This window comes from Pseudochaenichthys georgianus, chromosome 3 (genome assembly GCF_902827115.2).
Source record: "Pseudochaenichthys georgianus chromosome 3, fPseGeo1.2, whole genome shotgun sequence".
Lineage (NCBI taxonomy): Eukaryota > Metazoa > Chordata > Actinopteri > Perciformes > Channichthyidae > Pseudochaenichthys > Pseudochaenichthys georgianus.
In genome coordinates, this window is record NC_047505.1 from 11,186,286 (window position 1) to 11,201,878 (window position 15,593).

The 15,593-nt window shown below is 44.6% G+C and overlaps 1 protein-coding gene and 1 pseudogene across 1 annotated transcript in view; both read left to right on the top strand.

Moving 5' to 3' along the window:
• Nucleotides 1–2,698, top strand: part of LOC139433542 (ribonuclease inhibitor-like) — a 34,227-nt pseudogene extending 31,529 nt beyond the window's left edge.
• A 271-nt stretch (nt 2,699–2,969) lies between these two features.
• The window catches only part of LOC117462655 (dynein axonemal heavy chain 5-like), a 112,591-nt gene continuing 99,967 nt past the window's right edge, over nt 2,970–15,593 (top strand). The window contains 10 exon segments of the mRNA XM_034104922.2: nt 2,970–3,115; nt 4,443–4,631; nt 4,706–4,780; nt 4,898–4,972; nt 6,481–6,552; nt 6,631–6,732; nt 7,074–7,260; nt 7,607–7,772; nt 8,699–8,792; nt 8,881–8,979. Coding sequence (XP_033960813.1) covers nt 4,491–4,631; nt 4,706–4,780; nt 4,898–4,972; nt 6,481–6,552; nt 6,631–6,732; nt 7,074–7,260; nt 7,607–7,772; nt 8,699–8,792; nt 8,881–8,979 — 1,011 coding nt within the window. The 5' untranslated portion in view covers nt 2,970–3,115; nt 4,443–4,490.

Consider the following 15,593-nt stretch of genomic DNA (forward strand, 5'->3'; position numbering starts at 1 on the left):
GGGTTCAAGTTATTTGCCTACAAAACTCTAACATCGTAAACACTTGTCCAGTGTGTGAATTTAGTTTATCAGTAAAAATGATGGATCACAACCAGCAGTTGCAATAACAGCTGGTAGCCAGGATGGTGATTGTTGTGTGCGAAGTGTACAGCGTTCCAAACTACTCTTTAAGCGTTACTCAGAGTGCACTGCCTTTCTCCATACTTTGCACTGTACTCAAAACAGTTAGTATAAGTGTGCGATTGGAGACACAGCATTGTTCTAATTTAAATAACTATAATTACATTTAACAAATGTTTAGACTTTGTACAGAACAACAAACCCCTTTTGCTGTAGTCTAAGAATCCAAAGTGTTACTTTTCATCTTTAAGAGAAGGCGTTAGAAATGTTTGTGCTTGTTTAATTTATTTTTGCCCAAATAATTTTGACATTATCTTTCATGTTATTTAGCTGATGCTTCTATCCTAAGCGACTCACTAACACTCCATTACTGTAATGGTAATTGAAGTGTTCCAATGTCCTATATTCCTGTTGCCTTAATACAAAGATGAGAGGTGAAAGTGATATCACACAGACAACAGCAGATGTTCTTCTCTTCTTCTTGCTTCTGCTTCGGACAGCTTAACAGCAGTAAATCCATCCTTAAAGAGCCGTGAATATTTCTCTGTTTCTGCATTAATTATGCATTCGGTACAGTGTATTTCCATTTCGACTTCAGTCTTAAAGGTGGGGTAGGTAAGTTTGAGAAACCGGCTCGAGATCGCTAGAATTTGAAAATACACAACCGGAGAAAATCTGCCACTTCCTTATAGAGCCCCTCCTCTAACACACACGACCGCGCACATGACCAATGAGGGCACGAGTTAAGTTTGTGCCCCGATGGAAGGCTGACAGGCAGGTAGGCTTCTACAGATGACATTTTTTTATGGATTTTTTGTCAAAGCACTTAAGATATTCATTGCTATCGGGATGTTTAGAGCAGTGTTTCTCAAACTTTTTCATAGCAAGGACCACTTAACCAATAAAAAAACACTCGCGGACCACCTAACTCCACAAATATATAAAAAACACATTGTTTTTCTAGAACAGATTACAAATCTCCTGAAAATGGTACAAACAAGTGGCAGCATGTGTGATGAAGGTGTTGCGCTGGGCTATATCATGCAATCAAAAGTGAAACTTAACCTCGCTCGGAAGTGTGGAGTGCGGAAAACTGAAATGTATTTATTTATTTCAAATGTGAAATGTTACCAATATACTCACGGACCACTAGGGGGCGCTCACGGACCACCAGTGGTCCGCGGACCACACTTTGAGAAGCACTGGTTTAGAGCATTCCATGGAATATAACATAAAGTGTATCTCTAGCCAGTTTCTGAAACTTACCTACCCCACCTTTAAGTCTCTGCAGGTCTGTGAGGGTTGATACATGAGAGCTGATGAAGGGAGTCGATAAACACTGATTCATCTCTTCTTATCTAACAGGTGGAAGTGATCTCACTGAGGAGTGCGCGATCAGAGAGGGTGAAGCCTGAGAGGAACGGCTCTCCTGATGATCCACAGAGATTGAAGCATCTCCAGCTCTGACTGAGCAAGGATACAAGCGGACATCTCGAGTACCTCGGGTCCGGCATTAGAATAAGTCTTTGACCGCATTTGATCGGATCTCCCTTCCCAAAAAAGACATAATGAAAAGTGGATTTTGTGATTTTGTGCTTACATTTTAGGTTTACTCATAAACCATACTTTATTTCAGAAACCTGCAATGATAAAAAAGTGCTTTTTGTACATCCATAGTGTCGATGGAAAGTGACGTGTGTAGCCTAAATTGTTTGAATGTTTGTATACATTTCATGAACCTTAAAATATAAGGTTATAGTCTACTGATGGTGGGAGACAAGTACCGGGAACCTCCAAGCATCCTGCTTTTCTCGGTGTATTGTTATAGATTTAGGTGAAATTCAATCAATAACCAGAGCAGGAGCCCATTGGGGTAACACACCCTGGATCTCTGAATCCACATTTGATACCATTATATAACTGATACGTCTGTCTTTTCAAAATGTTGATAAGGTTTTGAAATTAATCAATCAATTGCTGATTTAGTTTATATTCTTAGATACGTTGTTGATCACTAAAGAATGTTGTGCTTGCAGTGCTTAGTATAGTAAGACAGTGAATGTCACTGCGGACCTACTGTATTGTTTGACCAATCCGAACACTATTTGAAAAAACATGATATCTAGCAACAAAAATGTCTGTCATGATTGGTAGTAATTAGCAAGAAGATGTGTGGAGATAATTGAGGAATTTGGGCCCACAACCAAACGATGGGGTGCAGCCGTCGTCTGAATGTCTTGAGTCTCTCTACAGTTCAACCTTCACGTATGAATGAGTGTCATTTCTCAAAACTCAAACTATTTCTGGTTTCTAACAATTGTACTATTATCGTTTGATGTTATTTCAATTGGAACATATTTTATTCTTATGGCCACAAGCCTTATGACCTGATATGCATACAATAACTTCAGAAATGTTCTGTATTCAAATATTGTTTTTATTATCTTTCTCTCGTAGAAATGTTCCATTGCATTGATCAGTTCGTTACGAAGACACAGGAAAAGATGACTTACTAAATTGTGACTTTATTTGTTTTATGTTTTTTTAATGTTGCAAATATGATATGCTCTCCCCAAAATGTTGTGTCGTTCACGTACTTGTTAACGTTATCTATTATTACAGGTCACAGCCTGTTTGCATTCGTTAACACACACACAGTCTCCTGGTTTCTGGTCAACAGCTTTGTTGTGTTTTAGTTACTGAGTCACTAACACACACACACACACACACACACACACACACACACACACACACACACACACACACACATACACACACACACACACACACACACACACACACACACACACACACACACACACACACACACACACACACACACACACCTCCCTGCCTGTGTCACCAAGGCAACAGCCAAACTAGCTTTGCAGAGCCGGTTTTAATTTACTTTCCCAATTCTCTGCAGCTCTGTCTCTGACTTTTTTCACAGTTAATTCTCTGGTTTGCAGCAGTGACTGTTCAGCGGGGCTCTCAGGTCAGTCAACACTATAAGTTCACTTCGTCGCTCAAGGGCACGTGGGCCTCTCTGCTTTTTTTAAATGTGAAATGGGGTGAACATTTAAGAATGAGTGCTTCAATACAAAAATGAATTCAGATGTTGGCATTTCTAGATTTTAGTCCAAACCACATTGATTGAAGGTTCGTAATTGTTTGTATATCGTTTTACAATTATTATTTTGTCGTATAAAACGTACTTTTTACACAGTGAATCTGTTAAATGCAAATAGCTTGTTTGTTATAACCTTATATTGTTAATACAGATGATAATATGTGTACATCTTTCTCTGGGTATGTTTGAGTTTAAGTTGGGTTTTAGACATTAGTCTTTGTGTTATCAAAAATGATCGGGTTTTGTCCCACATGGCTCAAACAGCTCAATAGGCACACACTGTAGACACTAATTAGAAGAACAGACTAAAACAACAATGTACAGACGAATCAGATGATTAAACATTATCTTAAAATATATTTAATATATTTTTTAATTTTTAATAAAAAAAAAATTGTAATACTTTCTGCTGACACTAGGTGGGGCTGTGCCCCTAATGACCAGTTGCCACTGACGATAAGTAATAAGGGTATCTTTGATCTTGAGTTCTGTGCCAAAGTGCGTTAGCATTTTTCTCTCAGGGGTCATTTAGATGCTTCTTATGAGACTTGTGTTTTGTTTTGGTAAAAATGGTTTGTATCGTCAGTTAGCTGAGATTAATCCCGTTAATCTGGTATAACACATTAATAGGTTCTTAAATATTAAGATACCCTGAGACACAGTGTCGTGAAAAAAAGGGACCCGCCGATGGGGTCCTTGGGGCTTAACAGGCTGTGTCGCGGCTGCCTTCCTTTGCTTTCTGTCAAACCACTTGGATGCCTTAGACAGACCATTCTAACATGTTTTCCTTCAATCACATTTGTTTTACTCACATTTGGATGACTTGCTTGGTCTCTGGCAGTGTGTTGATATTGTGCTATGTGCATTTGCTTTAACAAAAGAAGCAAACTTAGTTGGTCTTTCTTACTTTCTACGTATAGGCTTGTATAACTTTAACGGTAACTTCAACGGTTAAAAACTGTGCCTCGACGGCGTCCTTTAGACAGGTTGTGGCTAAAGGTTTACAATTCTGAATCAATAATATGTTGAGAGAGTTGCTGCTCGATACATTATCTGCTAAAAACATAACATGTCCAAATCTACTTCAAATGCTTTGGGTGTGGAGTTGCATTATGGGACATGTAGTAGCATTTCTTAACTTATGTTTTTTATTTCTGAGTTTACTGAATTGAATTGTGACATTTGTTTGCAGTTTCCCGGCAGAAGGCCGCTGCTGTTATCCAGTGAGGAGCGGAGAGAGATGGCGACGCAGCAGAGAGCGCTGAAGGAGGAGCGGCGGGCGGCGCTGGATCCCCGACACAGATACCTGATCAGCAGGCTGGAGGACGCAGGGACGCTCGGGGGGGCCGAGGTGGAGGACGCCCTCATCTCTGACGACAAGGTAGCATCGCCGCCTCGCTCTGAAACTGTAGTGTTTTACTCAGAAATGGCATAATTATAATGTATTTCTTTCAGTTCAGTCTGGTGGAGGATTTCTTTGCTGCAAACGGGTCCAAGAAGCTGATGTTCTTCTATCAGGATGTGAAGCAGGTCCAATATATATTTTGATTTACATGACTTTTGTGTGCAGTTTGACCTTTATCTATTCTTACTTTTTATCATCCTCTCTCTTTCTTATCATCATTTATTTCCCATCTTTCATTCCAGGATCTGTCCTCTGTGGAAGTAACACACTCCGCTACAGATCAGAGGAAACTCTTCCTCACCACAGGATGCTCAGAGGTAGGCATGAGTTAGAGTTGAAAAACGTAACTTTCCAGAAAGAATGTCCCAGAGGTTTTTTGCATTCTTCTACATTTAACAGACAACCGAACACAAACGTGAGTGGGGTCATTGTTCCTTGATTCCTGAATACATTCACGTCATCAGCCATACCTTCACACATGATGGGGTTTATTTGGTTCATGACTGCAGCCAGTGCAGTGAAAGATGTGACTTAATGAATGCAGGTGCGTGAGCAGTTGTCAATATATATTTAGTTTCAGTCCAAGCTCAGCACAATGCCTGCTGAATGTTGTCCTTTGTCCAGCCTCAGAGATAATACCTGCCCCGCTTCAGTCTGTGTTCAGTTGCTATGGCAGCAAATCCTGTTTGCTTTTCGTTTGGTGGAACTCCTTCAGCATGCACTACACTTCACAGTACCTGAAGACTTTAAGAGACTATCTGAAAATTATTATTATTTTTTTTTTTTTGGTACTTTGTTATAATTATTAATCTGAGTGAAAAAAAGAGAATATATATATATATATATATTATTGTTATATATATTTTTTTGTTTCTGACATGTTCAATAAATTGACTAAACTAAAAAAAAAAAAAAAAGGACAAAAGCTAAATGCTTTCAAACAGAGCTGATAAACTATTAATTTAGTTTTTATAGTTTTAAAACTATTAGCATTTTAAAACTGTAATTACAATACATTTGTAAAAATGTAGCTAATCTAAAAGTCGGTAATTGTTTTTTCCACCTGGCATTCAGAAAAAAGGGCCTTGTTGGCATTGTATGTTAAAAAGTCTAAAACCATTTTGCTGTTGGGTAAAAAGTGTGTAATCTCAAACTGATGATATATCCTCAATTAGAGCAAATTCCCAGAACAAAAATATGACATGTTTAACAGTTTCTGAACCACGTTGTTCATTTTTACTACTGTTTTAATGTTTGTTTTAATACAATACATCATTTTGACATAATCCTAATCAAGCCTAACCCTCTGGTTCCAGCTAGTCAATGATATTAGAGTACTAATCCAATTACATTGAGCATTTAACCAAAAATATCCGCTGTTTTTTGTTGGCAGCCAAACAGTGTGCAAGGAGAAAAACAGATTTCTGAACATAAAGCTACTTTATTCACTACTTCCCACCTCTGGCGCCCTCTTGCTCGTGTTCACGTTCATATGCCTCTCCTGTGACACGTCTGCATGCTTTAATGTTCAAAACGATCTTTATTGTTCTCAGACTGCCTGTGCTGCAGCACCTCTTTTCCCCCTCTGTCTGAAACCAGAGCCCAGTCTGCTCTGATTGGTTAGCTGGCTGGCTCTGTTGTGATTGGTCAACCGCTTAGAGATGTCCTCCCCCTTAGCCTATCACGTACAATGTGTGGATTTGAGCCTTTGCAGACCATTTAAATGTAATAAAACCTATACAACACACTACATGAAAGGGAAAAACATAAAAGGACATCTTTAATATGAAACTCAACACAGTGTCCCTCCCTTTTTTATTTTCAGCGTTTACTGGGGAAGTGTCTGTTCTTCCTGAGAGCCACTGACAAGGCCATAACAACGGCTAACGTGCAACAGGTCTGTAGCTGTATGTACATGTTTCATATTACCGTGAGAGCTATCATCCAGTGTAATGTTGCACCTGATGTGTTTCAGGAGGTGAACTTTGGGATGTTAGCCTGCGGAGACTGCAGCCTCCTGAGCAGTGTGGAGACTCTGCTGACTCACATCATGCTGCCGGCCCTGCGCGCACAGCAGGTAAACACCAGCTAGGTTGAAAGTAACTAAGTACATTTACTGCAGGTACTTTAATTTCTTCAATTTAATCCTACTTCCTAATCCGAGCATATCAGAGCTCTGTTTCCCCCTACTTTCTTTCCTCTTCTTCTGTTACACTTCTTTGTATCTGAATGTGGTTCTATTGATTTCATACTACGTTTCATTTGGTTGTTTTCATGTTTGCCACTCACATTTTTTAACTGCACTATAAACAACAAATTGAAATAGCATTACTGGGGATTTAGCACCTTCTCTTCCTCAAACGTTTGGACCTTTCCTCCCCGTGTATTTTCACGGCTGGCTCTTCATTCTGGGTGCAGACGTGGGGCTCGGTGAAGGACAGCACTTCCTGTCCAGACGTCCAGTCCTTCCTGTCCTCAGTGGATCAGTTCATCTGTAATCTGAGCTCGGCCAGAGTCAACATAGAGAGACAGTTCCAGCTGCAGCAGGTGGACCTTCCTGAGGCCATCCACCAGCTGAGCTGCCCCGCAGACTACACAGCCGCAGGTAGGGGGTCAGCGGTGGGAATACATATTCTGGTTTCTAATCATGGTTCTTCCCCATTTTAGATAAAGATACACAAATAAAATAATTTCAAATAAAACTAACCTTATTACAGTAAAACAATCAGAATATGGAACTTAATAATTAGGGACAAAATAACATGAGACCCAGAAACAATTGTTAAACACTGGCAGAGACTGACCGGAGAGCTTATTAACGTTGCTACTATATACATTACTGCAAATGTCCTGCGCATACGTCATCAAGGGGAATTTTAAAATGCAGATGTCTGGTTTATTCATTATGATCTTGCACCGAAATCTTCCTCTCCTTTTGCTTCTGCCCTCAGCCAATAACAGCGAGCTGGTGGAGCACCTGGAGGGCGTGGTCTCCGTGTGGACCAATCAGATCAAGCAGGTGCTGACTGAGAGCAAGCAGATGAGGAAGGAGGCGGACGACGTGGGACCGTCAGCTGAGCTGGAGCACTGGAAGGGACGCATGGTCACCTTCAACAGGTAGGAGCACTCTGATAATGATGTATTTATCTGTGCTGTTTGATTGACTAATATTAGCTCAGGAAAAGACATTCACAAAAGATGATATGCATGAAAACTAAAGCCGAAGAGGATTATTGATGATCTCCCTTAACTTAGACACACAACTAAATAAATACTATATATAATTAGTTTCAAAACATAAATTAATTATCCTTTTGAAGAAAGAAAAGTAATTTCAAACCAAAGTATATATTTTAGTAGTTCTAAAATAGCACTAATGATACATTTACACGTGACACACCTCGTCCCTCTTACAACAAACCAACGCGTTCTCCTAAACATGCCGCTTTATTTAAGCTGCCAGATCTGCCGGCCTCTGCCTCGCTGACTGCCTGCCTCTACCTCGCTGACTGAAATACAATCAAAATGTACTCTAGAATTGTAGATGTATGCTTTGAATAGGGATCTTCATGATATTTACATCTTGTAAAATGTATAGAACCACACCATTTTCAGTTAACAAAAAAAATGGCTGCCTAAAAGCAATGTTATTTATATAAGTGTCCTGTTATTTCCAAGAAGCCTTGCAAATGTAGTTCACTATCTGATCTTTAAAACATTTTTTTTAAATAATCTAATTTCACTGAGTTAAATTAAAATGTCAATATACAAACTAATCCATTGTAACATTATTAAAAATAGATATCATTTATAATTTTTGTTAACTCTTGAAGTGTTGTGTGGTTACAATATGTGTGTGTTTCTGTCTGTCTGTGTGTGTGTGTGTGTGTGTGTGTGTGTGTGTGTGTGTGTGTGTGTGTGTGTGTGTGTGTGTGTGTGTGTGTGTGTGTGTGTGTGTGTGTGTGTGTGTGTGTGTGTGTGTGTGTGTGTGTGTGTGTGTGTGTGTGTGTGTGTGTGTGTGTGTGTGTGTGTGTGTGTGTCAGTCTGATGGAGGATGTGAAGCGTCCTGAGGTGAAAAGGACTCTGGGAGTTTTGCAGGTCACCAAGTCCCGAACTCTACGCACCTGGAGAGAGCTGGTTAGCTTCTGAAAATAATCAAATGAAAATGTTTTGTCCCAGCAGTTAGCTTGATGTTGCTAATATGATGACTTATTGCTTGTGTCAGGATGGGGACATCACCGTCGTGGCTAACGAGGCTAAAGACAACGTGAAGTTCCTCTACACGCTGGACAAGTTCTTCGGGCCGCTGGGGAAATGCACTCCGGTAAAACACTTTTTATGTCCACTGCTTTGTGACCCGTTGGTAATGATAATCTCTTTCACAAATGTTACATTCAGCTTTCAAGAACATAGGAAACAAAGAATATCAAATAACACATTGTACATACTGAGGAAAGTGCAATTCTTTATTCATAAGAAGAAAAAAATTAAAGACGAAAATGTTGCTGACACAAGAACATAAAAAATAAAATAAAATTCTATCTAATCTCACAAACGACTCTCGGAAGTTGCATTGTGGTTAATGTAAGCACCATGTTTACATTAACCGCCATAATGTGTGGAATACAAAACAATTTATATGTGAGAATATGTATTTATGTGGATGAACATATTTATATTTTCTTAATCATTATACTGTCTGACGTTTTACTTCAAAAATCATGAAACTGGTTTCCTTATTTGAAGAATATACTACTAAATAAAACCTGTCAATATCCTTCAAGGGGCCTATTTCTGCAAAAAAACAATGCAAACATCCCATTTGCTTTTGACACACACACACACACACACACACACACACACACACACACACACACACACACACACACACACACACACACACACCAGGGTGTCCGCGGGGTCTTAAAAAGTATTAAAAGTTGATAAATCAATTTAGCGAAAATTAAGGCTATTAAAAAGTATTAAACGGCATTTTCCAAGGTATTAAGAAGGTCCACAGCAACGACAACATGTAACACCCTTTAATTTACTGAAACAACATGTCGGGAAACCCCCTCAAGGCGGCCCCATGCATAGCGTGCCATAAAATGCTGCTTCTTATTTGAAGTTTCGTTGCCTTGCTCCGCTCTGTGGGGAGGGGGGGGTTTAATCTGCTGGTGGACTACCTGAGAAATATACAGCAGGAGAACACGCCGTCCACCGCGGAGAATAAACAGAAGGGCGACCATGACAACCATGCTCCGGGGTGTTCTTCGCTGCTTTTGGTGTATTTTGTGGCGGCAGCAGCGCCACTTACAGGCCTGGCATATGTACTACTTTTTGCCTGGCATATGTACTACTTTTTGCATTTGCATTTTTCTGTATGAGGCCCCTCGTGGGGCCGGGGTCTAAGCCAAACTATATCCGGTCACAGAGATCTGCTATTTTAAAGTAAGGTCAACACATATCTACCCTAAATATAGTCTATATTAAGAACGAGAAAAGTCTTAACATATATATTGTTTTTTGTAAACATATGACAAATGTGTGGGGGGGATGACGTCAGAGCATCGTCCTCTGTGCCGGGCTTAGCCCCGGACAGCCCCAGCCCAATTTAACCCCTGGGTATTTGTGAGGGAGCTCATATGGCATTACCCCGCTGAAGCTCATGAAGTTTAATATTTAATATTTCAAAGTTTTGTCAATTGTTTTGTTTATTGGTCAAATACTGGTTTCTAATGGTTTCTGAGGAGTTCTACTGGAATGAAAGAACACAGAAGCAACAAAGCAGCATGCTGCATTAACCCTGACCTTCACAGGGAGGTGGAAGTTCATGTGGAGAGTAGTCTGTCTGCACTCTGTTTAGTTGTGCTATCTTACAATCAATAGTAAATGTGAGATAAAGTGTGTCGCCAATGTAACCGGTTAGAACTCGAAGTTGCGATGAGGTCTTAAAATGTATGGAAAGGGTCTTAAAAAAGGTCTTAAAAGGTATTACATTTGACTTCAGGATTCCTGCATATACCCTGACACACACACACTGTCACAGTCTTAAGGAGAACCCAAATGCAGCACTCGAGAAACCAAGGAGAATTGGTAATATCCTTTATTGGAGATTCCACTGGATCGGAGGAATACCAACCGGGCAGTATAACGCACCGGAGGACAGCGGGCAGAAGGTGAGTCAGGGACAGGCAGAGGGTCAGGGAGTAAGCGAGGCGGTCAGCGTGGATACAGGCAGGGTCGGATAACAGGCCAGGCAGGATAGTCGAGGGACAGGCAGGATCAGGAAACAGGCAGAGCAGGCAGGTCGGGGACAGGCAGGGTCGGAACCGGGTAGGCAATCTAGTGTTGAACGCGGGAGAGACAAGCATGAGGCAAAGTACAATCTGGCAAAGAGTGTGTGTCAGGTGCGAGTTTAAATACTGGCAGAAGCTAATGGGTGCAGAAGAGAAAGAGAGTGAGTTAACGAGTGGGTGTGGAAAACAGGTGAGACAGGTGAATGGAAAACTACTGGTGAATGATGGAGCAGACTATGACAGAACCCCCCCCTTAATGGACGGCTCCTGACGTCCCTAAATGCTAATCTACAGATGAAGGTGGGAGGTGGGATTAGTACTCATCTGAAAAAGTTCTTTCCGCCTCCCTCTCCTGCCCCCTGTGGGAATCTGCATCCTCATCAGAAGCCTGCCCCTCGCTGTCCTCCTCTGACGAGCTGACGGTAAGAGGAGAGACTCTCCCTGTGTCTCTGCCCGTCAACGTGACGGTCTTAGACGGTTGCTCGGGATTACGCCGATGGAACTCCCTGATGAGCCGGGGGTCCAACACATGACGAGCTGGAACCCAACACCTCTCCTCAGGGCCGTAACCCTTCCAGTCCACCAGGTACTGGACTCCTCTTCCTCTGCGACGGGAACGAAGAAGTCGTCGGAGAGTGTACGTAGGCCCGCCGTCAATCATCCGGGGGGGTGGTGGGGGAGGGATCGCAGGAACCAAGGCACTCTCTCGGACAGGTTTGATCCTGGAAACGTGGAAGGTGGGATGGATCCGCAGAGTCCGAGGCAGTCTTAGCCTTACTGCTGCGGGATTGATTATTCTGACAATCTCAAACGGTCCAATGAATTTAGGTGCAAGTTTCTTTGAATCCACCCGTAAAGGAATATCCCGGGAGGAAAGCCATACCTTTTGGCCCACCTGGTAGACAGGTGCTTCAGAACGTCGGCGGTTGGCAGAGGAGGCGTACCGGTTGGCCGAACAGACGAGAGTTCTCCGGGCTTGATTCCAGGTCTGTCGACAACGACGGATGAAAGCCTGGACGGACGGACAGGTAACCTCCCTCTCCAGGGCCGGAAACAGAGGGGGTTGAAGCCCGTAAGCACACTGAAATGGGGACAGCTTGGTGGCCGAACTGACCAGAGTGTTGTGGGCGTACTCGACCCAGAGCAGCTGTTTAGCCCAGGCCGCTGGGTTCTTGGAGACTATACATCGTAAGGTTGTCTCCATCTCCTGGTTCTTTCTTTCTGTCTGACCGTTGGACTGCGGATGGAAACCGGATGACAGACTGACCGTGGCCCCAAGGAGCGTGCAGAATTCCCTCCAGAACACCGAGGTAAATTGAGGACCACGATCGGAAACCACATCAGTAGGCAGCCCATGGAGCCGGAACACATGGAGCAGGACCAGCTCTGCCGTCTCTTTAGCTGAGGGGAGCTTGGGTATCGGCACAAAATGAGCCATCTTACTGAATCGGTCTACCACCGTCAAGATGGCAGTGTGTCCGTTGGACGGTGGCAGACCAGTAACAAAGTCCAAAGAAATGTGAGACCAGGGGCGATGAGGGATAGGCAGAGGTCGTAGGAGACCAGCAGGAGCTTGGTGAGAAGACTTGTTCTGATTGCAAACGGGGCAGGCATTAACAAATTCCCTGGTGTCCTCCTTAAGTGTTGCCCACCAGAACCTTTGCTGGACTACCTCCCATGTGCGTTGGATCCCAGGATGGCAGGTGAGTCTGGAGTTATGAGCCAACTGGAGAACATCAGACCTCAACGTCTGCGGAACGAACAGGCGGTTCGGAGGACAGGCACTGGGTCCCGGCTGGTCCTGCTGGGCAGCCTTGACCCTCTCCTCCACCTCCCAGATGAGGGCGGCGACGAGCTGAGAAGTCGGAAGGATGGTGTCCAAGCCCCTGGGAATGTTACCTCCCTCTCCAAACTGACGAGAAAGAGCGTCAGCCTTAATGTTCCGAGAACCAGGGCGGTAGGAGAGGGAGAAATTGAACCGAGTGAAGAAAAGGGCCCATCTAGCTTGTCGGGAATTCAGTCTGCGGGCCGACCGGATGTACTCCAAATTCTTGTGGTCGGTCCACACCAGGAAAGGTTGACTGGTCCCCTCGAGCCAGTGACGCCACTCCTCCAGAGCCAACTTCACTGCTAGCAGCTCCCGGTTTCCCACATCATAATTCCTTTCCGCTGGAGTCAAACGCTTTGAAAAGAAAGCACAGGGATGGAGTTTTTGGCTGTCCATTGCTCGCTGAGACAGGATGGCTCCCACCCCCATATCAGAAGCATCCACCTCCAAAACAAACTGTCTTACAGGATCGGGTACTCGGAGGATGGGGCCGGAGGTGAACCTCGCCTTAAGGTTCTGGAATGCCTCCTCAGCCGAGGAGGACCACTGGAACATGACCTTAGAGGAGGTCAGGGCTGTGAGAGGAGCGGCCAAGGTACTGTATCCACGAATGAACCTCCGGTAGAAGTTGGCGAACCCGAGGAACTGTTGTAGCCGCTTCCGGGAATCTGGAACCGGCCAGGAAGTGACTGCATCAACCTTGGCAGGATCCATCTCGATGCTCCCTTGTCCCACGATGTATCCCAGAAAAGAGACAGAGGATGTGTGAAACTCGCACTTCTCCGTTTTAACAAACAGCGAGTTCTCGAGTAATCTCCTGAGAACCGCCTGGACGTGGTGCACGTGTTCTTTCAGTGTCTTGGAAAAGATCAGGATGTCATCCAAGTAAACAAACACGTGTCGGTCCAACATGTCTCGGAGCACATCATTTACCAACGCCTGGAATACTGCAGGGGCGTTGGTAAGCCCAAAAGGCATGACTAGGTACTCGTAGTGCCCCGAGGTGGTGTTGAAGGCGGTCTTCCACTCATCCCCCTCGCGAATACGTACCAAGTGGTACGCGTTACGCAAGTCCAGCTTCGTGAATATGGTTGCTCCCTGCAACAACTCAAATGCAGAAGAGATAAGAGGCAGTGGGTATCGATTCTTGATTGTAATGTTATTAAGACCCCGAAAGTCGATACAGGGCCTTAGGGTCTTGTCTTTCTTCTCTACAAAGAAGAACCCTGCGCCAGCAGGTGATGAGGACGGGCGAATAATCCCAGCCGCCAGAGCGTCATTGATATAAGTCTCCATGGAAACTCTTTCCGGAGCAGACAGGGAGTACAATCGACCCCTGGGAGGGCTGGTGCCGGGATGCAGGTCGATGGCACAGTCGTAGGGCCGGTGTGGTGGTAGGGAAGTAGCCCTCGACTTGCTGAATACTTCCTTGAAGTCCAGATATTCCGGTGGAACTCCTGTAACATCCAGAACTTGGCTGGGGTTCCCCGAGCGTTGAGGCGCGGCAGCCTGTTTCAGACAGATCTGATGACAAGAGGGGCTCCATCCCAAAATGGCTCCCGTCTCCCAGTCAATGTTAGGGTTGTGGCGGCGGAGCCATGGGTAACCCAGGATAAGCGGGATATGTGGAGACCGGAGAACATGAAACTGAATAGTCTCGTGATGGTTCCCAGACAGGAGCATGTGAACGGGTACAGTCTGATGAGTCACTGTCCCCAGCAGGTGACCGTCTAAGGCGTTGGCTGGAACTGGGCGAGATAAGGGAACCCGGTCTATACCCAACTGCAGCATAAGCTCTTCATCCATAATACTCGCGTCCGAACCAGAGTCAATAAAAACTGCAAGAGCCTGAGAGCTATCCGGCAATAGCAACCTGGCGTGGCTCAATGGTCTCTGAGTGGGAACAAATCCAGGGGTTTGGCTCACCAGTATGTTCCCCATTACTGCTGAGCCTTGCCTTTTACCGGGCAGTGAGAAACGAAATGGCCGGCCCGGCCGCAGTAGAGACACAGGTTACGACGTCTGCGATGCTCACGTTCCTCCAAAGTGAGGTTGGTGCGACCCACCTGCATGGGCTCATCTGGAGTGAGGTGAGGAGTCGCAGCCAAACTCGGACGTCGGGGCGCCCAGGCATGTTGAACTTCCGCCGATCGTCGCTCCCGTCTCCGTGTCTGGATGCGCCGATCCATGCGGGAAGTCAGTTCAATCAACCCATCCAGTGAATTGGGCAAATCAAACGACACAAGCTCATCTTTGATGTAATCCGCCAACCCACGCAGATAGGCGTCACACTGGGCTGCAGAATTCCAGTTGCTGAGGCGGCTCCGGGTGCGAAACTCAATGGCATAATCCACTATAGATCCATTACCCTGGCTCAGGTTCAATAGTCCTCCTGTAGCGTCTGGACCCAGAGACACGGGTCCAAACACCTTGCGCAGCTGCGCAGAAAAAGCGGGGAACGAAGAGCAGGCGGGTGTTTGTTGCTCCCATTCCGCTGTGCCCCACAGTCGGGCTTTCCCAGTCAAATGATTGACCGTGAACGCCACACGAGCAGCTTCAGAAGCGAAAGTGTGTGGCTTGCAGTGCAAACAGGATAGAACAGTTCGTAAGAAACGGGCTGCAACCCTCCGGTTCCCCGGCGTAGCGCTCCGGAGTTCCCACCCGAGGCTCCGGGGTAAATCCATCAGAGGTGATGCAGAAGCGGGTGTCGACAGCATAGGAAGAGGCGCTGGAGCAGCCACTCCTGCCACTAGCTGCTGCACAGTAGCCGTTAGCTGCTGTAGCTGCAGCAGCTAAATAGGTTAGCGTCTG